The 25521-nt window shown below is 45.1% G+C and overlaps 2 protein-coding genes across 6 annotated transcripts in view; both read right to left on the minus strand.

Annotated features, from left to right (window-relative positions):
• The window catches only part of RNPEPL1 (arginyl aminopeptidase like 1), a 44150-nt gene extending 29239 nt beyond the window's left edge, over positions 1-14911 (minus strand). The window contains exons 1-5 of the mRNA XM_042458189.1: positions 14461-14911; positions 13946-14183; positions 5069-5209; positions 3097-3248; positions 2193-2309 (exon numbers count right to left, since the gene is read on the minus strand). Coding sequence (XP_042314123.1) covers positions 2193-2309; positions 3097-3248; positions 5069-5209; positions 13946-14183; positions 14461-14723 — 911 coding nt within the window. The 5' untranslated portion in view covers positions 14724-14911. The remainder of the gene's footprint in view (positions 1-2192; positions 2310-3096; positions 3249-5068; positions 5210-13945; positions 14184-14460) is intronic.
• Positions 14912-16918: 2007 nt separating this feature from the next.
• ABCC5 (ATP binding cassette subfamily C member 5) overlaps positions 16919-25521 on the minus strand; it is an 85832-nt gene continuing 77229 nt past the window's right edge. For 4 of the 5 annotated variants that reach the window (XM_042459957.1, XM_042459958.1, XM_042459959.1 and 1 more), the window contains 5 exons: positions 25262-25421; positions 24013-24091; positions 22063-22176; positions 19585-19749; positions 16919-18906 (listed from right to left, as the gene is read on the minus strand). In XM_042459957.1, the coding sequence (XP_042315891.1) occupies positions 18805-18906; positions 19585-19749; positions 22063-22176; positions 24013-24091; positions 25262-25421 (620 nt within the window). In that variant the 3' untranslated portion in view covers positions 16919-18804. The remainder of the gene's footprint in view (positions 18907-19584; positions 19750-22062; positions 22177-24012; positions 24092-25261; positions 25422-25521) is intronic. The other variant, XR_006103070.1, reaches the window with a different exon arrangement.

The raw sequence follows: 25521 nt of genomic DNA on the forward strand, positions 1-25521 counted from the left end.
AATGCCATAATCACAAAAAGTCAGAGAAACAAGTCATGCCAGACAAATCTGATCTCTTTCTTTGATAAAATGACCATCTTGGTAGATGAAGGGAATGCTGTGGATATAGTATATCTTGATTTCAGTAAGGCCTTTGACAAAGTTCCCCATGACATTCTTGCAAACAAGCTTGTAAAATGTGGGCTAGACAAAGGAACTGTTACATGGATCTATAATTGGTTGACCGACCAAACGCAAAGGGTGCTCAACAATGGCTCCTTTTCATCCTGGAGAGAAGTGACCAGTGGGGTGTCCAGTGGGGCTCTATTCTGGGCCCAGTGCTATTCAACATCTTTATCAATGATCTGGATGAAAGAATTGGGAGCATACTTATCAAATTTGCAGATGACACCAAATTAGGAGGAATAGCTAATACTCCAGAGGACAGGATCAAGATTCAAAATTACCTGAATAGACTAGAAAACTGGGCCAAAGCTAACAAAATGAAATTCAACACGGAGAAATGTAAGGTGCTGCACTTAGGGCGGAAAAATAAAATGCACATATAGGATTATGGGGGACACCTGGCTGAATGAAACTACATGTGAAAGGGATCTGGAGTCCAAGTAGACCACAAGTTATGAGTCAACATTGTGATTGTGGAACACTAAAATCAAGGCCCAATAACTATTTTAGAGCTGCATCAATAGAAGTAATAAGTGTCCTAGATCCAGGGAAGAATAGTGCCACTCTATTCTCTTTGGTTCAAGGCCCTACTGGAATATTGTGTCCAGTATCTGGGACACCACCAATTCAAAAAGGACATTGAGAAACTGGAGCCAATGTGTCCAATAGAGGGCGACTAAAATGGTGAAAGGTTCTGGAAAACCATGCCCTATGAGGAAAAACTTAGGGAGCTGGGGAATGTTTACCTGGAGGAAGAGAAGTTTAAGAGGTATATGATAGCCCTGTTTAAATGTTGAAGGGATTCATATTGAGGAGGGAGCAAGTTTGTTTTCTGCTGCTCCAGAGACTAGGACCCGGAGCAATGGATGCAAACTGCAGGAAAAGAGATTCCAGCTCAACATTAGGAGGAACTTCCTGAGAGTAAGGGCTGTTCGACAGTGGAACAAACTCCCTCGGAGTGTAGTGGAGTCTCCATCCTTGGAGACCTTTAAACAGAGGCTGGATGGCCATCTGTCGGGGATGCTTTGATTGTGATTTCCTGCATGGCAGGGGGTTGGACTGGATGGCCCTTGTGGTCTCTTCCAACTCTACGATTCTATGATTCTAAAACATTACATTACTAAACTTTAAAATGAATGTTTTAATAGTTTTAATAGTTTAATTGTTTTTAAAAGTCGATCAGAAAAGTATGTCAATCCTTGCTATATACGGCTTCCAAAGTTGTGCCTTGCTATTTCCATTGTTCCCTCATGCATCCTTAATCAGTAAACACAAATTCTAAGTTTCCATTTTGTTCTATTTCTATTATTTCTAACCCAAACCGTCTAGTACCCTAATGCTAGGGAGATGGTATACTAACTTTATTTTCTTCTGGGGGGGGGGGGAATTAATGATTGATTAAATAAATAAATAAATAAATAAATAAATAAAATTCACTTGCAATCTTTGCCACAGAGCTAATTTGTCCCAGTTTGTTGATGTACAAGATATGATTTGCTATGGCTGCACTATGATTCCTGTCTTTTCTAGGTATGGCAGGCAGGTGTTTACATGTATGCAGACACATGGGAATGAGGATATCCACAGAACTTGGAAGTCATTTAAAAAGTAATTCATTCCCATTATTAATGGTAGCATTTGATATGTAATTGGTTGCTATCATTTGGAGTAATGTTTAAAAAATAACTTGCTATGCTACTCACTGCACTGCTTGTTATTATTTTCATTACTGTTTTATTCCTTTAAAAATACACTTCAGACTAATTAAAGAGTGATATAAACATTTCAGTCAAACTGCCTCTAAAAATGCTCTTGCAAAATAGCTTTTAAAAGTAACTAGAAAACACTGCTTATTACATTAAAAAGTAACTTTATTTTTCACACACCATCCTTATGAAATATAACTTCCTTGCACCCTCATGACCTCAAAAAGTAACTCATTGTGGGGTAACTGCTACCTGTAACTCAGGACTTCCAAACTCTGGGCAGCTGGTAACAGCATGTTATGTGAAGCCACCCAAACTTACCTGCCCCAGATATAAGGGCCATAGAGGCTCTCTGCAGCACTGAGCCAGCGCTCAACTCTACCCGAAAGTTTGCCAATCGCTGTTGACAAGAGGCATGGCTCTGCCCACACTTTGCTCCTGTTGCAAAGAAGGAAAGAGTCAGATCAAACGACTTCATAGTGGGATCAGCATTTAACATGATTCAACTTCCTACTGTGAAATTCTACACATACTTTCAAGCTTCACGTAAAGTTCCTGATATATGCTGGTTAGGCATGAGTTGCTTATTCTCTAGACTGCAGTGGTGCAAGACAGTATGAGAGATGTCCTAAATGCACAGTCAGCAGTGTGGAGATTGTGCAGGTAAGATTTACAAGTGCCCAGCTTCATGTATCAGCATGAAGGCTTTTGCTCCATCTGTGGCTGCATCTGCAGTGCAGAAATAATTCAGTTTGACTCCACTTTAACTGCCATGGCTCTGTGCTATGGAATTCTGAGGACTGTAGTTTTGTGAGACATTTAGCATTCTCTGTCAGAGAACACTGATACTACAACAAATACCAGGATTCTACAGGATGACAATTAAAGTGGTGTCAAACTGTATTAATTCTGCAGTGCGGATAGAGTCTGTCTTATCAAATTCTAAGCCCTGGTGGGGCAGTGGTTAAATGCCTGTCCTACAGCCACTCACCCACAAACCACAAGGTTGTGAGTTCAATACCAGCCAGGGGCTCAGGGTCGACTCAGGCTTGCATCCTTTGGAGGTTGCTAAAATGAGTCCCCAGACTGTTGGCGGCAATTGACTTACACACTATAGACCATTTAAGGAATGCTTAAGTACACTGATAAGCGGTATAGAAATGTACTTGCTATTGATAAGCTGCTCCTCACATACACACAACTAAATCAAGCAACAGTGACTTACCTAGGACCAATGTCTGCAGATACAAGGTCCCCTGCCACCAGAGCCACCAGGTAAGCAGGAATTGGGTATTCCATGTAAAACTGGTATGTGCCCTCTTCTTCCTCATAGGAACTTTGGGTAGCACTCATCAAAACCTGCATACCTGCAGGGGCCTGGAAAACAACATGAAAAAGGTGTCAGGGTGGCTCTATAGCCTGAGTAGAATACAGGCTGATTGACGAACAGTTGAAATATATAGTCTTTTCACTCACTAACCTCACCACCCCATGTATATATTTATTGTGGGAATTAGGCTGGCATCATATGTTTTAAGCTTCTGTGATGTAGTTCTGCATAGTCTTTGTTGTTTGAAAGTATTCTCTCTGCTTTAACTGTTTGCTTTTAAATTATTTTTAAGGACCATTTTCAATTTGTTTTTAATAAATTTTGAAGAGTACTTTACTTTCTTTTTAAGGTTTTTGTCTTTGCATTGTTTTAAATGTTTTTATCTGTCATATACCACCTCAGAGGCCCTGGTGGGCTGGGGGGCAATAGATAAATACTTGTGCCCATGTTAGCAAGCAGGTGAGAGAAAGTGGGGAATAGAGTAGCTATGGTCTATAAAGACCATCTTCATCTGACCAGATTATCTGTTAGGGAGCAGAACCACATTGCGTGTGTACACCTCTATGATTCTATACCTGAACTTGAAGATCAGGGATAGTCTGGGGATTCTGTTAGGTTATTGTCCACCCCAATGCCTAACAAACTCGCTCGCCAAGCTCACATCCCATTTGAGACCAGTCTGTTAGGTGCAGGCTGGGCATTCATGACATCCATGATAAACACAGGCCTATCCTAACTACTTTCAGGGCCCACAAATTCAAGAGGTCATGCCTGGATGCTGCCTTCAGCTCTGAACACATGGATCTGGGAACAGAGGTGATTAATACCTCCGAATTGTCATGGACAGATCATTTTCTGGTGAGAGTTAACCTGCAGGAGTGGTGGTCCCTTGTTGGGAGAACTAAAATATCAGCCTCCCCATGTCACCCTGGGTAAGACACAGAGCTGGAACGAGCCCTGAATCTGTTTAGCAAGTACGAAACACACAGACACAGTGTTGACCATGAATCTGGTTAGGAAGTATGAAACACACAGACACAGTGTTGACCATGAATCTGGTTAGGAAGTATGAAACACACAGACACAGTGTTGGCCAACACATTCCAATCCTGCCCACTAAGGCTCTCAGTCAAACCAAGAGCTCCCAGTGATCAAGACGGGACAACTTTATTCTGAAAAAAAATGTGTTGGGTAAAATGTCCCTTTAATATATTATAAAATAATTATAAGGCTGAAAATGGTGAGGAACACCAGAAGTCAGTCCTTAGCTGTTAGTAATGTATGTAAGGACTCTGAAACCCAGAGCAAGTGTGGGCTGAGGATAGTGGATTGGAGAGAGGAGTTGGTGTGCTAGTTTGGAGAGTATGGATTGTAAATACATCAGACAAGTGTATGTTGACAGACATCAGAGCTTTTGTTGTATATATTGTACATATTGCAACAGGAAGATAAAAGCCTCCAAGGACTTTGGAAGAAGTCAACTGTGTCTGTGCCTCATTTCAGGTTGGTCAGTGCCTTGTTGCCAAATACTGCAATACTGCATACTGGGTTGTGCTGCCACACTTGGCTGTGTGTGAGTACTTTTGAGGTCAAGCACCTCAGACTGTGTTGAACATTGGCACTTCTGTTTGGGCCTAGTTTATGTTCACTTTTGTCACTGCACACTTGCAGGACATGGAGGAGAGCCAACAAATTCTTCCACAAATACCGAGGTCCCACTGTAATGTTAAATAAATAAACATACATTTTGATGTTCTGGTAGGAACAGAGTGATGAACTAGATAGACATTTGGTGTTATTCCACTGTAGTTCTTACACTGAGAAAGCAGCAGTTAGGAAAACAGCAGTTCTGCCTCTGGATCCCTACCTTGACGATAGCGGAGTAGGTGCATTTCACAGCCGGTGTGTCAAAGCAGGGAAAGAAGGAGCGGTTGCACACCGAATGGCCTTGGGTGAAGACAAAAGGCTTGGAGTTACCGTATGTTAGGTCTGGATCCAGCCACCAGATCTGATGGAACAAAAAGGAGGAATACGTGAGAAGAGAAAAAATGACAGCAAAACAAAGCTCAAACAACAGGCAAGAAATAAGCAAAACACCAACTGGAAACCAGGGCTGGGGGAAGAGGCCAAACAAAACCAGAAAATTGTAAGCAATACTGTGAAAAACCTAAGGAATACCGAACAACAGAAGCAGACGGGAAATACAATACAGATTGAGTCTCCCTTATCCAAAATGCTTGGGACCAAAACTGTTCTGGATTTTTTTTTGGGGGGGGGCTCATCTCCTCCTGGAATTTCAATGAAAAGGATACAAATTCCTATCAAAGAAGGAGGGCTTGGCTTTCCAAATTGCTGAAGATTTAATACTGCTAATACTGTATATACTCAACTATAAGTTGACCTCATGTGTAAGTCAAGGGCAAGTTTTGGGGCCAAAATTATGAATTTTGATATGATCTATGGATAAGATGAGGGTAAAACTTAGGGGCATGTAACAAAAAATCTAAAGGATAAGGCAAAGGAAAACAATGCTAAAGAACTTACAGAATTCCAGTAGACATAACTGTTTGTCCTCACATTAAAGGCTGGATGGATGACAGAATAGAGGGGTCATTGCTTCCAGAACAGAGTATGCTCTTGCCTTTCACCAGGGGATGGTCCCCCTTTTTAATAAGAGGCAAAGAGCAGGACTTACATAGACCTATGGATAAGTCGACACAGGTTTTTGGAGTCAGTTTTTTCAATAAAATATATAGACTTATACATGAATATACACCGTACTTCCTTAACACCTATGTTTAGGGCTTGTTCTACAGTAACTAAATTTGTGGAAGAAATAATCAAACAAGTAATTTTGGCCTCAGAAGGTTCCTTGATATTCAGGGATGTGCACAGTTTTTGAATTATTTACTTGTTTCTTGCAAATTAACAAACGTCCAAAGGAAGTAGATTTTGACACTTTATTACTGGGAAAATAATTTTCCTCCACCTGTAAGCCACTGAATAAAAGATCTATGAACACTTGCAATATTTGAAAGAATGATATAGAGACTGAATTTACAAAATGACTAACGTTTGGACCTTTGGTCTGCTTCTATAGAAATGTGCAACTAAAGTGGTTATTCTTCTTCCTTTCGCGTTTTTATTTTCCTGCTTTTGTTAGACTGGAACATTACTGTATGTAACTGAGACCCCTTTTGAATGGAAATGAAAACTGATTTTTGAAAAAATTAAATGTGTGCCGCAGTCATTTGGGAAAAAAATAGCAAAGAGGAGTGGAGAAGAAAGAAGGAGATGACTCCAGCAAAATGGCGGAGAGGTCTCCAGCTGTCCTGGCCATGGGCAGCCTTCCAAGGGAGAAGGCAGAGAAAAGGGCATTCCACCAGAGCTTTTTATAACCTGATGGACAAGCCTGGTCTGTTCTCTTGTCAAGGAAAGAATATAAAGATAAAAGGCTCCATCATAAGTTACATGGTTGGAAAATCAAATGGCATTTCCCCCTGGGAAACGAACAACAGCAACAGCAACACCACTTTCAAAACTTTCTTGGGTTAACACAAAAGAGAGAAAAGCTGAGTGAAATCACCTTTCATTGCCTGTGAGTGACCCTTTCCAAAGGCAGGCAAGGTCAGCCTTATTTTCTCAGCTTCACCTAAACACCGCATTGCCCCACTTGATCATCCCGCTCAGCCCCACAATATGGATCCCAGACAAGTCACACACTCTCAGCCTCGGAGAAAGGCAACGGCAAACCCCTCTGAAAAACCTTGCCAAGAAAACACCTTGTGATAGGTTCTCCCTGAGACTGCCATAACTGAGAAATGACTTGGAGCCACACAACAACAACTAATTTATCTTTAATGTTTATTAACTTTTAATATTTGTTTTTTGAAATCCTCCTTTTACAGTGAACCAAAACACTATCAGTCATTGGCCAGAAGAGAAACTGCAGCCGAGAAATCAGGAGAAGACTAGGACTAGGAATGACAGCTATGAAAGAACTAGACAAGATCTTGAAGTACAAAGATATACAACTAAACACTAAAGTGAGGATTGTTCACATGTTGTAATATCTCCCATCACTATGTACAGGTTTGAAAGCTGGATGGTGAAAAAAAAGGGATAGAAACAAGAATGTAGAGAGATCTTGTGGCACCTTTGAGACTAAGTGAAATAAAGGAGTTGGCAGCATGAGCTTTCCTAGGCTTCAGTCTTCTTCCTCAGATGCATTTAGTGGAGTGGAAACAAGGGACAGACAAATATATGCCATTGGTATGGAAGAATGCTATAAAAGCTGATGCTGCCAACTTCTTTCTTTCCGTACATACTGATTCTACAGACTAACATGGCTATATCTTTGAACTCTACCAAGATGCAGTCAGGAAATCAGAAGAAGGTGAAGAATGGGGAAGGCGGCTATGAAAAAACTAGAAACGATCCTAAAATGCAAAGATATACACCTGAGCACAAAAGTTAGAATCATACAAGCCATTACATTCCTATTACCATGGATGGATCTGAGAGCTGGACAGTTAAGGAGGAGGATAGGAGAAAAATCCATTCATTTCAGATGTGGGGCTGGAGAAGAGTGTTGAGGATCCCATGAACAGCAAAAAGGACAAACCAATGGGTCCTAAAGCAGATCAAGCCGGAAGCCAAGATGACCAAAGTCAGGTTGTAGTACTTTGGACACATCATGAGAAGGAAGGAAAAGACCACAATGCTGGGAAAGTTGGAGGGAAGGAGGAAGAGAGGCAGGCCACAGGCCAGATGGAGGAGGGACTCTGCTATGGAGGTCACTATGGGTTTTATGGGGTTGCAGGATCTCAACAGAGCAGTGGAGACACAGGGTCTTGGAGAGGCCTCATCCAGAGGGTCACCATGAATCGAGATCGACTCAAAAAAGAAAGAAAATCCACTCATTGGAGATCTGGAGCTGGAGAAGAGTTTTGTGGAGGAATACTGGGATATTTGGTGGAGAGCACATATGGGAGCAGGACCAGCACATGTGTCCTTGCACTCTTTCATATGCATTCAACTCCTTATTCCTCCTATTTCTTTGGCTGCTTCTCTCTGTGCTCCTTGCAACAGGAACCTTTCCTTGCATGCTTCAAAACGAACTCTCCTCAGATGGCACTTATCATTACTTTCATTCATCATCAGCATGGTTGATACCACCACCATCAAATAAGTTTCTGATACTGAAAAAATTAGGTTTGCTGCGATAGACTAGTCACTCTTCCTGAGGCTACAGAAGAGGCTTTAAGGATGGGATAACTTTCATCTGTTATTCCATTTGAGGAAAACAGCTTCAGGCACTAAACTGAGCCAAATCTGAATCTATTACTCTGGAGAATAAGAAAGCTTCTGTTTATCCAAAGACCATCTGGAGAGTCAGGGCATATTAGGAGAGATGGCAGGTACAGATATTATTGCTACAACACCAGAGGCTTATATTAAGCCAAACTCACAAGGAGACACGCTAATAGAATGGACCAGAGAGACTGAATTGAAAATGTGCAATGTCACAAAGCGGGAAAGAGAAAAGTATAAAAAATAATACTTGTTTCAGAACATTTTTTGCAGATAAGAATTCTCTGGGGGATTGTATGTACAGGCCAAGAGGCCCATGTCCTCCCATCCCAGACTCAAGCTGTCCTGTCCAGACAATGCAGGCCATTATCCCCAGGCTGGGACTGACCAGTCTGGATGCCGGTCCCAGTCCAAAGAGACTGGCTGTTTGTAGTGGGGTTTCCAGGGACCTCCGCATCAATAAGCAGCAAAAATAAATGTGACCACTGTCGCATCCATCCTGAAGGCTTCCACCTCAGCCTCTGAAGTTGGAAAGGGGCCCCTGCCCACATCGGTGTAGGCAAGCAGCCATTTCTGTCTTTACATGTCACAGCATGTAAAGGCCTTCAGAGAAGATAAGATGCCAGCCGCAGGTAAGGGGCACGCAACAGCAGCAACTCCATGGTGCCACGGTGGGCGGACAGGTGTGTAAACACTCACCCATCACTGTGCCGGCCAGGAGACCAACCCAGGTAATGATCTGTCTCCCATGCTATTTAACATTTACATGAAACCGCTGGGAGAGATCATCCGGAGACATGGGGCGCGGGGTTATCAGTACGCTGATGACACCCAGATCATTTTCTCTATGTCTCCGACTGATGCAGTGACCGGGGATGGCGTCTCTCCTCTCGTGGCCTGTTTGGAGTCAGTAATGGACTGGATGAGGGAAAACCGACTCAGACTTAATCCAGAGAAAACGGAGGTACTAGTGATAGGTTCCCCCGGTCCAGGAATGGCGGTGGTTCCACCTGTCCTGAACGGGGTCACGCTCCCTGTGAAGGACTCCGTGCGCAGTCTGGGAGTGCTTCTTGATTCGTCGCTCCATCTGACTCCTCAGGTGAATGCGACGGTCAAGAGCACTTGTTACCAGCTCCGGCTGATTCGCCAGCTGCGCCCATACCTGGACCGGAGGGACCTAGAAACTGTTGTACACGCTCTGGTAACTTCGAGATTGGACTTCTGCAATGTACTCTACATGGGGCAACCCTTATACCAAACTCGGAAGCTCCAAATTGTACAGAATATGGCAGCCCGGCTGGTCACTGGCGTATCCAGGACCAGCCACATAACACCTGTACTCAAAGATCTACACTGGCTGCCCATTCGCTTCCGAGCTCAATATAAGGCGTTGGTTATTACCTATAAAGCCCTAAATGGCTTGGGCCCAGGATTCCTAAAGGACCGCCTCTCCCCGTACAATCCGCCTCGCACCCTCAGAACATCTGGGCAGCAATTGCTGAAGGTGCCTGGGGCCAGGTTAGCTTCTACCTCAAGAAGGGCCTTTTCCACAGCTGCCCCAGCCCTTTGGAACACGCTGCCCATGGAGCTCCGCTCATCTACCACCCTGGCCCAATTTAGGAAGGATCTCAAGACCTTCCTATTTAAGCAGGCATTCCCCGAATAAAGATCCTGTGGGCCTCCCTCCTCTTCCGTGGCCATGAGGACGGGCTAATGGGGCTTTTATTGCTGTTTTAAAATGTATATTAATGTTTATGTGTTTTTAACTTTGTATTTGTGTGCACTTGCACTGTTGTAAGCCGCCCTGATCTTCTTGGAAGGGCGGGATAGAAATAAAGATTTTATTTATTTATTATTTATCAAATATTTAAACATGGCTATCATATCACCTTTTACCCTTCTCTTCCCCAGGCTAAACACATCCTCTTTCCCTAAGCCACTCCAAATCCCAGAACTCCATAGCACTGGGCCATGGCAGTTAAAGTGGTGTCAAACTGCATTATTTCTGAAGTGCAAATGCAGGCTAGGACTCTGGGAAACCAAGGATCAACCCCCTGCTCAATTGTGAAAGCCACCAAGTGAACCTGGGCAGTCACACGCTCTCAGCCTCCTCAGGGGAAGGCAATGGCAAACCTCCTCTGAACAAATCTTGCCAAGAAAATCCTATGATGGGGTTTCCATACGTCAGGATCTTACTCCACTGAATTTCGGGGCTTTAATATTTTAACAAACCTGTCTGTTGTCAACTTGCATCTCTTTTGGCAGAGTTTACGTACTTTTCTTGTTCCTCTGCTTGGAAAAAGTGTATTCTTTCTTGATGACACGCTTACAGGTAGAGCTTCCTATACTCTGCTCTTTTACTACGTTGGCATCCTCTCAAATACGCCAGTAGGCTTCCTACTCTAAGGTACATTTTGTGGGTAAAATTCTCTCTCTAAGTGAACTGTGTTGACTGTCACGGTTTTGCAGGGTATCTCTCAAAATCTTTCTCTCGCTCCCCAGTACTATGTTTGAGTCACTCCAGAGCATGCTCATTATCAGATATCTCCTATATCAACAGAGATAGAATGGATGACACCTGGCTTGACAGCAGCACCTGGGAAAGGGATCTAGGAGTTTAAGGCCCTATTCAGACTGGCCATTAAGACCAGCCTAGGAATGGAGTCAGGCATTGCATCCACATGACGCATACCGAATCTGCCCCCTCGGCACCGCACCACATGGCGTGCGGCATCATGGCACTCCTCTGGCACTGCATCCATACGACACAGAGTGAGAAGAGCAATACTCTAGTATGTATGTATGTATGTGTCCTGTGCCCTCAACTCGTTTCTGACTTACGCGGACCCTAAAGTGACCCTATAATGGGGTTTCCTTGGCAAGAGTTGTGCAGAGGAAAGTTTGCCATAGCTTTCAAGTACTTACTCAGAAGAGTTTGTTGTTGCTATTGTGTACCTACAAGTCATTTCTGAGTGATGGCGACCCTTAAGGTGAACCTATCATGGGGCTTTATTGGCAAGATTTGTTCAGAGGAAGATTTGCTGTGGCCTTCCCCTGAGGAGGCTGAGAATGTGTGATATGCCCAAAGTTCTGTCATTGTATGCCTTTGAGTTGAGCTTCACAACACAGAGTGAGGAGAGCAATACTCTAGTGTGTATGCATGTGTCTATGCATGTGTCCTGTGCCTTCAAATCATTTCCAACTTATGGAAACCTTAAGGCGACCCTATCACAGGGTTTTCTTGGCAAGAGTTGTGCAGAAGAACATCTGCCATGGTCTTCAAGTACTTACTCACTCAGAAGAGTTTGTTGTTGTTGTTGTGTGCCTGCAAGTCATTTCTGACTTATGGTTCCTCTTAAGGCAACCCATGGGGCTTTCTTGGCAAGACTCATTTAGAGACTGTGTGACGTGCCCAAAGTCTTGTCATTGTGTGACTTTGAGTAGCTGGGGATGTTTAGCCTGAAGAAGAGAAGGTTAAGAGGAGATATGATAGCCCTGTTTAAATACTTGAAGGGATGTCATATTGAGGAGGGAGCAAGCTTGTTTTCTGCTGCTCCAGAGAACAGGACCCGGAGCAATGGATGCAAGCTCCAGGAAAAGAGATTCTACCTCAACATTAGGAGGAACTTCCTGACAGTAAGGGCTGTTCGACAGTGGAAACACTCTCCCTTGGAGTGTAGTGGAGTCTCCTTCCTTAGAGGTTTTTAAACAGAGGCTGGATGGCCATCTGTCGGGTATGCTTTGATTTAGATTTCCTGCATGGCAGAATGGCATTGGACTGGATGACCCTTGCGGTCTCTTCCAACTCTACTATTCTATGAGGTTCACAATTGCAACCCTAAGGCGAACTTATCACAAGTTTTTCTTGGCCAGAGTTGTTCAGAAGAAGGTTTGCTGTGGCCTTCCTGAGGAGGCTGAGAGCGTGTGACATGCCCAAAGTCCTGTCATTGTGTGACTTTGGGTCGATTTTCACAACACAGAATGAGGAGAGCAATGCTCTAGTGTGTATGTATGTGTCCTGTGACTTAAAATCCTTTCCGATTTATGGTAACCCTGAGGCAGATCTACCATGGGGTTTTCTTGGCAAGGTTTGTTCAGAAGAGGTTCACCATTGCCTTCCCCTGAGGAGGCTGAGACCGTGTGGTGTGCCCAAGGTCACCCAGTGGGTTTTACTGGGTTTTTCGGGCTGTGTGGCCATGTTCTAGAAGACTTTATTCCCAATGTTTCACCAGCAGCTGTAGCTGGCGTCTTCAGAGAATGCTGGCATGGAAGAGAGTGGGGTATAGATACTGTTGGTTGAGAGGAAGCAATTTACATGTTGATCTGTATATTGTTCTGTTGTTGAATGGCAAGATCTCGGGGGGGGGGGAGGGCTCTTTAATCAGAGATCCATTCTCTGCTGAGAAACCCCTCTGACCCTGCGTGGTTTTCATTTGCATTTGCTGAGTCCTGGTTTTGATGTTTTTCAAGACTGGTAGCCCAACTCTGTTTACTTTCAGGATTTCTTCTTTCCTACTGAAATTGTCCAGCTGTTTGTGGATTTCAATGGCTTCCCTGTGTGTTGTGACCTGATAGTTGATGGCATGGTCCAGAATTTCAGTGTTTTCAAATAGCGTTTTATGCCCAGGATGGTTTATAATGTGTTCCGCCACTGCTGATTTTTCTGGGTACCAGTCCTAAAAAACACCAACATCAAGACCCAGCAAATGCAAATGCAAAATCGAGGTCCTCCAGCACAACTCTATGATCAACTTTAAGCAAAGGTCACATTGGATGACCTAGAGATTCCTAGAGAGAACATTTCGCTAGGCCTTTGTAGCTCCTCCAGTGCCATTCTATGGCCAATGTCTGGCAGATAGTGACCACAGAGTTGTGCTGAAGGACCTAGAGATTCCCAGAGAGAACTCTCCACTAGGCCTTTGTAGGTCAGGTCTTCCAGCGCAATTCTGTGGTCAATGTCTATTGGATGTTGACCACAGAATTGCACTGAAGGACCTAAGGATTCCTAGAGTGGACACTCCACTAGGCATCTGTAGCTCCTCCAGCACAATTCCTTGGTCAATGTCTGGCAAATGTTGACCACAGAGTAACACTGGAGGACCTAGAAATTCCTAGAGGTGTTCTCTCAGGTACAAACGTAGTGTGTTTGTTATTTGCGGTTCTTCCACATTTGCGGGGGTCTTGTGCCCTTAATCCCAGCGAATGTGGGGCGATGAGTGTGTGTGTATGTACATACAAAACACCCCACTCTCTTCCATGCCGCGTTCTCCGAAGGCGCCACTTGCAGGCGAAACGTCAGGAACAAACTCTTCCGGAACGTGGCGGCCTCGCAGTCCGAAAGACCATGGGCATCATCGTCATCCAGGGGCGCCTTGGCCTTTGCAGGTGGGTTCTGCTGAGAAGCGGTGCTCCTAGGCCCCCATATACTCACGGCGGGCGCGTCGACGGCGGTGTATCGGACGATGACCTGGAAGGGCAGCCGGGGCTCCAGCGAGGAAGGCAGCGAGATGGCGAGGGCCGAGCCATAGTCCGTGAAGGGGTCCACTCTGTAGACAAGCGGGGAAAGTGGCGGCGGCGGCGAGGAGGAGTCGGTGAAAGTGGGGATGGGAGGCGCAACCGGCGGAGAGTGGTCGGCGCAAGGGCCGTCTTGGCAAGGGCCCCCGCCAGGGAGGCCAAGGGAGGGGGGTCCCTCGGGGCAGCCCCCCCAAGAAGGCCGAGGCGCAGCCCTGAGGAGGAGGCGCCGCTTGTGGGGCGGCCATGGGCCCCGGGGAGCAGCCCAGCGGGCAATGCGGGTGAGGGTCCGGGTTGGGAGAGCGGGGGACAGGGCTGGGATGGTCGGAGGCCCTGCCTTCCGAGGAAGCCGGAAGCGCCTCCCCGCCCGAGGGGCGTCGAGAGGCGGCGCGCGAACTACGCGAGTCCGAGGCTTCGCCCGCGGCCTTGTCGGAAGCGGCGAAGACGAAGCCGCAGCGCTCCTCCTTCCCGGCGGCCGGGGAGGCTCGGAAGGCGACCGAGGCCACCCTCAGGGCCGGGTGGGTGTCCAGCACTAAGGCGGAGCGGCCTGGCTCTCGTTGGCAGAGGTCGAGTACCAAGCAGCCGGCCAAGGCCCGCTCCTCCGGCCGCAAGTGGAGCCCCAGGCGGAGGTGGCGGAGGCGGAAGAGCGGCCAGCTGGAGGCCGAGGCCACGTCCGGGGGCGCCTCCGAGGAAGCCATGAGGCCGGCGGCGGCGGCGGCGGCGGCGGCGGCGCCGCTTCTTAGGTGAAATCCATCGGAGGACCGGGCTGCGTTTCCTGAGCCTCGGCTCCGCTCCGCCGCCAGGAGGCGCCAGAGGGAAGCAGGCGGCGGCGAGGCGCGAGGAGGAGGCGGGCACCGGCCGCCAGGCGGCGCTCCCGAGCGAGCACAGCCTCCAGCGAGGAAAGCAGCAGCGAGATGGAGGGCAGCCCAGGCAGAGAGCGCGCAGGCGCAGTGCGGACGCTGCCCCGCCTCAGCCAAGCTTTATAGCGCCAGCCACTGACGTCGCTTCCGGTTTCAGAGGCTAGTCTTAAAGGGCAGCTGCCATCATGGCGGAGGCTGAGAGAGTGTGACTCAGGGGGGCGCCCAGATAAACAGATCTGTCACAGATCTACAGACCCACACTATATATATATATATATATATGAATGAAGATGTCTCCTTATCACTGCTAAAACAAATAAGAGCGTAGGATTCTTCCAGAGTTAAAGCACATCGTTTGCAGAATGTGTTTTTAACCTATATTTAAAATGTATTTCCAAACTATGGACTGAGAGAAACTTGCTATTCTTGCTCCTCTGTGTCCTTGGCATCTGTGGCTTTGGCTCTGGCCTCCTTCCCCTGAGGAGGCAGGGAGCGCATGGCCTGCCATGGGGCTTCCTTGGCCAGGCCCCTTCAGAGGCTGAGAGAGTGGGAATCTAAAAAGATTTGGCCAGAGAGGGTTTGCCTTGGCCTTCCTCTGAGGCTGAGAGTATGTGACTCATGGCCAAGGCGGGATTCGAGCCCTGGTCTCCAGAGTCCTAGTCCAAGACTCAAACCACTATGCCACGCTGCCTTTGTGACTATGGAGACCAGGGTTCAAATCCCCGCTTGGCCATGAGCCCCGCCTGGTGAGACCTTGCGCAAATCAGACTCAGGGAAAGGCAATGGCAACCCTCCCCTCAACCAATCTGGCCAAGAAAACGCCATGCCAGGGCTGGCCTTAGGCTGCCAGGAGCTGGGCATGACTTGAGGGCAAAGCAGCAACAGACATACATTGACTGCCCTTCAGTCGATCTCGACCCATGGCGGCCCTATGGATGAGACATCTCCATCTTCTCTGAAGATGCCAGATGCCAGATGCCACAGATGCTGGCGAAATGTCAGAAAGAAACTGCTAGAACATGGCCACAGAGCCCCACAAAAAACCATCTCCAAGACCCTCTGCCCTCCATTTTTCTGTTCGATTCCTGCAACCCCATAAAATCCACAATGACCTCCTCAATAGAGTCCCTCCTCCATCTGGCCTGCGGCCTTCCTCTCTTCCCTGCACTTTTCCCAGCATTATGGTCTTCTCCAATGAGTCCTTCCTTCTCATGATGTGACCAAAGTACAACCTGAGTTTGTTCCACTTGACCTCTTCCAGAGAGGTTTCTGGCTTGGTCTGCTCTAGGACCCATTGGTTTGTCCTTTTGGCTGCTGTCCATGGGATCCTCCTCAGCACTCTTCTCCAGCATCACTTCTGTCTCCAAGCCTGCTTTCCTTACAATATGTTCTGCATACAAGTTGAGCAGATCGGGTGTTAAGATGCAACCATGTCTGATCCTTTGCCAATTGGGAACCATTTGGTTTCTCCTTCTTCTGTTCTGAGAGTAGATTATGTCTTGGCATTCCAATCATGTCTTTAAGGGCCTTCCATAGCTAAAAGAGCGCTCCTAGACCAAGATGAGGGGATTATTCCTTCTCACTTCCACAGAACAGTTGAGTCGTTTCAGATCTATGGCCACCCTAAGATGAACCTATCACATATATTACTTCTCATGATCTAGAAGATACTATTGATGCAGCCTAGAATTGCATTGGCCTTTTTAGCTGCCGCATCACACTGTTGACTCATGTCCAATTTGTGGTCTACTTGGACTCCTAGATCCCTTTCACACATATAGGTCTCTTGTTCAGCCAGGTGTCCCCCATAATCCTATATTTGTGCATTTCATTTTTCCTCCCTAAATGTAGTACCTTACATTTCTCTGTGTTGAAACCAGCTTTCCAATCTATTAAGGTCACTTTGAATTTTGATTCTGTCCTCTGGAGTATTAGCTACTCCTCCTAATTTGGTGCCATCTGCAGATTTGATAAACATGCCCCTATTGTGAGACCAACCAGCCCAAGGACAAGAACACACACACACACACACATTTACAAAAGCCAAAATAGTGTTTTATTCACTTTTTCCAGATGTTTGTCCTGACGAGACAATTAGCAAACATGCTAAGGCTATGAAAGTCCAGATGGACAAAAAATAAAGTAAGAACGAAATAAAAATAAACCCACATGCAATGAATAACAGCAATTACTACAGGGTTGACGGTGCCCACTGGGGCTACTGGCCCCATACAACAGGGACGGCACAACAGTCACCATGTTAACCACGTCCCACACAGGACTCAGCAACCTGAGGTAGGTCTCTTTGCAGGAAGAAAATAAAACTTCCTGCGCCAGAGTCAAACCCTGATCAGCAGGGAGCCTGCTAAAAACTGCAGATGGGGACATGGGGGGCGGAAAGTACTTTTAGTAACAAAGATCCAGGAAAGAAAGTTTTTGCACATCTCGAGTAATGTAAACTGTTAATTGTTACAATTATTCAAAGTATCTGAAAGAGCTTTCCAAACGAAGCATTAGTATCTCTAAGCCAGTAATTCAGCAGAGGCAATGAGAAAATGCTTGCAAAGCAGCACCGTGGTCCCAAGCCTGAAGGTTCATTGCTGGAGTTCAATGATTAATTCCAACTTGGTTTATTTTTATCCCGCCTTTCTCCCAAAGTGGCGGCTAACAACATAATCAATCAATCAATCAATCAATCAATACAGTGGGCCCTCCACATTTGCTGGGGTCAGGGGCACAGGGCCCCCATCAAAGTGGGAAAACTGCAAATAAAAAAACCCAAATTCCCAAGGTACTCCAGAACAAATCTATGGTCAGCAACTGCCAAAACATGACCATAGAATCACGCTGAAGGGCCTACAAATGCCTAGAGAAGTGTTTTCTCTAGGTCCTCCAGTGCAACTCCATGGTCAACTTCCAGCAGAGTTGAACTGGAGGACCTAGAGATTCCTAGGACGTATCACTGAAACCCACAAATAACCAAAGCCACAAAGGAAGAGGGTCGACTGTAATTCTGAGCAAGAGTGTTTGTTCAGCAGAAGGAGCCTGACTGTCCTTTCTATAAAATATAAACCAAACTCGACGGATGGAGAATGTCCTAACATTCCCTTTTATTGCACTGGAGTGACTCACAATGACCTTGTTTGTTAAGATACCTGAGAGAAAGGTGTGGTTCTTCCCCTACTGCAAAGGAAAATAGAAATAAACCCCATCAGGAGCTAGGAAATCGTGGGAAATCGCGTCTGCTACTTCGATGCGCCCTAGCAGTGTGCCACAGAGTTCGACAGTTACGATGCAACTATATCACATAATCGGAATCCACAACCGGAGCCAGTTCAGGAGAAGCAGGACACTGTGGCCAAGTTCCACTTCCATCCGGTGATCTGGAGAAACCCAGCCACAAGAGACAAAACGGTGCCCGGTGCAGCCTGGCACAAGCCAGATCCCCAGTACCATAAAACTGTACAAAAATGATAGAAAAAGAATATGCACTGCCATCGACACAGTGCTTATTTTAATATAAAATAAACAGCTTACATTTCCACTGTAAATATAGGCTATGTACAGAATTCTGTATAGATATAGCTACATGTATATAAAGCTTCAATATAGGCCTCTTGATACATTTATAATCATGGCTCCCTGAGCCAATTTGTAGAGTGCATTTAATAGCAAAAAATTAGTAAGAAGAGTATGGAATAAATACCATAATTAAAAACAACAGAAGAATCCTCCTTACAGTACTTTTGTTTCGAAAGAACTCAGTTTTGACGCACAATGCTGAAAATTAAAAGAAGAAAAGGCAGTACTCTGTTTGGAAAACATGGAGCTGGCGGAGGAGAGGAGGCGGAGGAGGCGGTGGTACCTGCCACAGGCAGAGAGCATCAGCCTCCAGGTTAAAGCGACGGTGCCCTGAATTTTAGCCCTTGACAGCAATCTTATTTTCTGCAGCAGCAAACATGGCGTAGAAGCGGGAGTTCTCATTGGACAGAAGAGCAGATGGAGTATCAAATTCCACCACCTAAAACAAATTAAGGGGAAGAACGTGAGTGATGCAGGAAATAATCTCCATTACTCCCTCCAGTTATAAAACAGAACACCAACTGACATTATGAATTCAACCAGTTTGCACACACAATCCAACATGAAAAGGAACCAAATTATTAAGTCCAAGCCTATTCTTACAAAAGAATAAATTCCACCAAAGGCACCAGATCCCATCTGATGTTGGAAGATAAGCAGGGTCATCTCCGGTTAGTACATGGATGGGAAACTGCTAAGGAATATCAGATGCTGTGGGCTGCATTTCAGAGGAAGGAACTGGCAAACCACCTCTGAATATTCCTTGCATGAGAAAATCCCTATGAATTTCATGAGGTTGCCCATTCATTGATAGGCGACTTGGAGGCACATACACATCAATTCTTATGAATCCCATTTTGGGAGAAAGGCAGGATATAAATCCTTGAAATAAATAAAATAATTAAAAATTACTACTGAGAGAGCTTTGTCAAACCTTTACACAAACAGCATGTTTCACTGCTGAATGGGAAGCTGTGCTTAATATATAAATCAGCTCTCTCTTCCAACAACTGTCTTAATTAAACAGAATGCTGGATACTTCCGTCTAAGCAAGACCAGTTGTGTGAGGCACAGAGACCACAAAAAAGAAGAAGAAAGGCATTTGTTTCTTGCTCACCTGGCCTTGCATCAGTACCATAATCCGATCAGAGCCCAGGACCGTATGAAGGCGGTGCGCAATTGTCAGCATTGTACAGTCTGCAAAAGCCTCTCTGATGGTTTCTTGGATCAGCAGATCGGTCTCTGTGTCCATGGCAGCTGTTGCTTCATCCAGGATCAAGATCTAGAGAGCATAACATGATTTAAAAAGGCAAACACACCCCACTTTTCTATCCCAGTGTGACTGCAAGATTAACTAAACATGAGCTGGATTACATAGAGGAGGAAGATTTATACCTTTCCTTTAAAGCTCTTCTCATAAACAAACTGTACTCCCTGGGCTTTGTTTGCTGTGCTACCATAGATTTATAGACACAGTGCTTTTCAAACAGAATCCACTTAAGCATCGGTTCCATTAAAATCTGTAGCTAATCTGTAGTTAGCATCCAGATCTCAGATTTCTACTAATAAATGAAAATGATCAATTGGGGCAGTTTATCAGAGGAAGCTATGGTCAGAGGGAAACTACGTTACCCAGAATTCTGTGTAAATACAAAGAGTCACATAGTTTAGGACTTGGTGATTGACGAAATATGGAGCAAGGAATGCCAAAGTCCAAGCTCAGTTTGGGAAAGGAAGAGGCAAATAGGGATCATATTGCAAACATACGCTGAATAATGGGGCATCAAAGAATTTCAAAGGAAAATCAGCCTGTGCTTTATAGTTATAGCAAAACCTTTGACTGTATAGGTCATAAAAATATGGCTCATTCTTAAAGAAATGAGTGTGCCACAACATTTGATTGTCCTGATGCATAACATGTACTCAGGACAAGAGGCTATTATCAGCAGAGAATATGGAGAAACAAAGGCCTGTAACAGACAGCCAAAATAAAGCTGCTTCGAGTCACAGTGAAGGTATGGTGTTTCAATGATGCATGCGTCCTAAGAGTCCAGAAGCCACACCAAAGCCACACTCCAGTCCTTAGGAGTGGAACATGGCTTTGGTGTGACTTCTGGACTCTTAGGACGCATGCATCATTGAAACACCATACCTTCACTGTGACTCGAAGCAGCTTTATTTTGGCTGTCTGTAACAGGCCAAAATGATTTCCAATTGGCAAGGGGACCAGGCAAGGCTGCATTCTTATCATCCTACCTGTTTAGCTTGTATGCCAAACATACCATACATAAAGCAGGATTAGACTCTGAGCAAGGAACATCAATAACTTAAGATAAGCAGATGACACCATACTACAAGCAGAAAATAGTAAAGACTTGGAATAACTACTGAAGAAAATCAAGGAAGAAAGTGCAAAGGCAGTTTTACAGGTGAACATTAAGAAAACAAAAATAGTTCAACGTTTTCTATACCTTGGTTCAATCATTAATCAGAATGGAGACTACATTAGGACTTGGGAGGGCAGCTATGAAGGAACTAGATGAGATCCTGAAGTGTAAAGATACAGCATTGAACTCTAAAATGATAGGAAGAACATGAACTATATTTGAAATGTGGTGTTAGAGAAGAGTTCTAGGAATACTATGACTATGGATGGCTAAAAGACAAATGAATGGGTCCTAGAGCAAACCAAGGCTGAGCTCTTCCTAGAAGCCAAGATGACTAAACTGAGATTGAGACTGAGACTGTCATACTTTGGCCATATCATGAGAAGACATGGCTCCCTAGAGAAGACAATGATGCTTGGGAAGGCAGAAGGAAAAGAGAAAGACCAATTTCCATATGGATGGACTCAAACCACAGATGAAAGCCATGGCTCTGAGCCTGCAGCCCCTGAGTAGGGCTGCTGATGATAAGGTGACTTCAGAGGCCTACCATTCATAGGGTTGCCATAAGCTGAAGTCAAACTGACAGCAGTAATTTACATTACTACAAATCTCAAACATTCTTTCCAGAAGAAGCCCATTGTTTTTGTTTTTAAAATGAAAGCTGAGATTTTCAGTAATGTGAATTATACCTTGCGACTTAAAGAAGGCTTCTGTACCATGCATAGATACCGATTCCTCCCAATAAGAATGAGAACCAAAATTAAATTGTGTAGCCTACACTAAATATATACAAATGTATTTGATTTGCACACTGCGTATGGGACACAGAATTCAGGCAGAAATTTCATTTTCTCTTCAAACAGAGATACATAGTAATCCTACTTAAAGTAATAGCCATTTATCAGAAGCCCCAGGCTAAGAAGTGAGCCAGTACACCAAAATTGGAGCTGAAATAGAAGTGTACAAATATGAGGGGCAGTGCCCTTCAAAGAGCTAAAACATTTCAGGTCTGGATCAGAATATAAAGCCAATATAAATAATCTGAACAAGCCCAACATTCTGGGCAATTATTTTCAGTAAGAGAGATGTCACAGCCACCATCATCCAATCCTGCTCCTTTCCTTGTGGCTGAAGAAGAGCATTTTCTTTAGCAAAGCAGACACTAAGCACCCACCTAAATGACTACTCTCTGCAATTCCCCAACTTACCTTACAACGACGCAGCAAGGCTCTGGCTACACAAAGCAACTGCCTCTCTCCAACAGAGAAGTTTTCGCCATTTTCCATTACTTCAGATTCAAGTTTCATGGGCAGCTGAGAAATCTAGTTGAGGGCAAGAGAAAGAAGACACATCAAAAGTGTGGCTCAAAACTGGTACATCTTATTCAGGAGGTCAAACAACTTAATTAATGCTAACTAGAAAATTCCTTTTCAGCACACCAGTCCAAACACCCCTCAGCCAACGGAGAGTAGAATGTGACCTGTCAGCCACCATCTGGCAAGAGGGCTTTGACTGTGTATTCCTGCATGGCTGAGGGTTGGACTGGACGGTCCTTGTGGTCTCAACCAACTCTGTGATGCTACGATTCTAATGATGATCCAAAATTAGTTTCAGAAACCTTCAATATGGGCTGCATCGAACTGACTCAGTGTCACTAACAAGAGTCTATTCCAACCCACAGGATACACAAGAACTTATCTGCTGTGGCCTTTGATTTATTTATAACATTTCTGAGTCCGTTTCCTAACTTTTTCAAGAGTGCTTGAGGTGACATATAATAAGGATGTAGAGAGATCTTGTAGCATCTTTGAGACTCACTGAAAGAATGAAATTAGCAAAAGGAGCTTTCCTAGGACTTCAGGCTACTTTCTCAAATGCACCTGAGGAAGTAGACCGAAGTCTAGGAAAGCTCATGCTGCCAATTTCCTTCTTTCAGTGAGTCTCAAAGGTGCTACAAGATCTCTCTACGTACTGATTCTACTATCTTTGATATAATAAGGATGTTTTTTAACAGCATGGTTTTATCTTTTAAAATTATGCTGTTCTCTGATAACATAATGTTCCTGTGACTTGAATATCAGCTTTGACTCTGGAAACAGTCTGCAAACTACATATACATCTTAAGAGGCTGTAATGCAGCTCAGTCATGCTGGGATCTTCAGTATCTGAATCACCTTCAACTGTCTTGATCCCCACATCTGCGTTGAGTTTCTTTAATCCTGTTTCTGACTATCCATTTGCTTACAGATGCCCCTGGCTTCCCTCCGAAAACAGAGCTTGGAAAGCAGTGTCGGGGGCCACATTCATATTTTCCAAAGCCACTGTTTCTCTCTCGCTGCTGCACATGGCACAATAGTGGCAACAACAAAACAAAAAATCCCCCGGGACTGTTCATTTAAAAACAACAGATGTGAGCAATCACCAACCGTCTCCTTGGTTGGAAGACCAGCAAACAGCACAGCCAGTCATTGCCTAATAAATTCTCCTCACCTGGCTAATCCCCCTCCATTTTGTCTCTCCACTTACTTGTATTTATTCTGATTTGCCTGTCTCCCTCATCCCACAGGCAAGTGTCTTCCTTCCCAGGCGTACTCCTAAAGAACACGTTCAAGGTATACAGCCTTTCAGCAATGACTGTCCTCCAGAAATAATCCAGGTTGACACCACTTTAACTGCCATGCCTTAGTGCTATGGAATTCTGGGAGTTGTCATTTTGTGAGCTATTTAGCCTTTTCTGGCAGAGAGCTCTGGTGCCACAACAAACTACAATTTCCAGAACTCCACAGCACTGAGGCATGGTAGTTAAAGTGGTGTCAGACTGGATTATTTCTGCACTGTGGATGCAGCTGAGGACAATCATTACTGAAGGTTGTAGTTTTACCTTGAAAGTTTTCTTTAGGAGTTCTGGATTATTTTTTCAGTGTGGCTGCAGCTCTCAACTCTCCAGAAAGGAACACAAAAAACTACCTGGGGAGTTAAGAGGTGCCCTTCCTCCTCCCTCATAATGGCTCCCACAAAGGGGCAAACTTTATTTTGGAGCCACCCACACTGGGCCTCTCAGATACAATCCTCCTCTGGAAACAAGGCTCAGCTTTTCTACATTGCCAAGTACCAGGGTTGGCAAGAACACTACCTCTCCTACCAGTTCTGGTACTTACACAGTCCTTCATGTGGGTCCTTTCCAAAGCATCCCAGATTTGCTCTTCACTGTACTGTGTGAAAGGATCCAAGTTAGATCTAGAGGATGAGAGAGAGAGAGAAAGAGAGAGAGAGTAACAGCAAGTGGCAGTCAATTCCCTTCCTAACAGACTGTAAGAAAAACACATATTACGCAAGTCAGACATTGAAAGAAAATGTTCAAGACAGTCAAATTCAAAAGATGTTTGAAGGAAAGAAGATCCAGAACAAACAAACCTGCCTGGCTCCCACATGATTCCTTTCACTAGTATGCAGGATCCATAAAATAAAAGGTTTTCAAAAAGAAAATCAGCTTTTTTTCCCAAGCAAGTGATATATTCCCAAGCTGATTTTTTTTGGCTGAAAATATTACATATATAGGGCTAGCTCCAAAGGGGGGAAAAATAATCCAACCCCACACACTATGTTAAGTTGTCAAGAGAAACCAAACTGTTAAAGCAGCATTCAGATCCTCAAATCTGTCATATTTTACCTTGTATAGGGACTTTCAAGTCACCTGGATAACCCCATGAATTTCATAGGGTTTTCTTAGCTACACGGAGTAAAAAGTGGGCAGAAGCCTCAGAACAAGTGTAGTAAATTACACTGAAAATCTTCATTATCCTATTTACTAGTGTAGTGGAATGTCCACTTCCCTTGTGACAGAGGCCGGTTACAAACCGGCACTTTAGTGCGTGACAAGCACGCACTAGGGTTACAAAAAACCCTAGTGCGTGCTCGTCACACACTAAACGGCGGCGGCCCTTCTATACGGCCGCCGCCATGAGGACGTCACGGCCGTGCCGCCTCTAGACGGGGCGGCGCGGACGTGATGTCCTTGCTCCATGCCAGGGCGCTTAGTGCGCCCTGAACATGGAGCAGGAAGGAGCTCCGTTTCGGAGCTCCTTCCTGGTTTAGTCCGCTGGGCGCAGCCTTCAGACGGCTGCACCCAGCGGACTAAAAGAGAAAGGGGCCAAGCGGCCCCTTTCTCTTCTCCCCGGCGCCGCGGGGTGTCCTTGGGGCTTGAAGCCCCAGAGACACCCCTTTTCTGGCTGTGGGGAAGTGGCATTTTGCTGCTTCCCCGCAGCCCGAAAAGCGGCGGATCGGGGCCTCAGTGGCTGCCGGTGTAGCCGCTGAAGCCCCGATACTCCGGGGGAAGCGCCAGAGTATCATTTGGAAGGTTGAAGAGGCAATCTCTTTTCTATCTTTTTTGTGATGCGTTCTACTAACCTCACTGTACCACTGAACAGCACAGGCTCCTGGGGGATTATGGAAAGCTTGCTCCGGAGATCTGCTAGGCCAATGTCATTGATTTTCACTCCATCAATCTTAATGCAGCCTCCTGAGAGTTCAACCAAACGAAAGAGGGCCATTCCCAGAGAGGACTTTCCTGAAAAAAGCATGGAAGAATAATAGTTCTGGGGAGAGAGTGGGATACAAATAATAATAATAATAATAATAATAATAATAATAATAATAATAATAATAAT

This window comes from Sceloporus undulatus, chromosome 3 (assembly GCF_019175285.1).
Source record: "Sceloporus undulatus isolate JIND9_A2432 ecotype Alabama chromosome 3, SceUnd_v1.1, whole genome shotgun sequence".
Lineage (NCBI taxonomy): Eukaryota > Metazoa > Chordata > Lepidosauria > Squamata > Phrynosomatidae > Sceloporus > Sceloporus undulatus.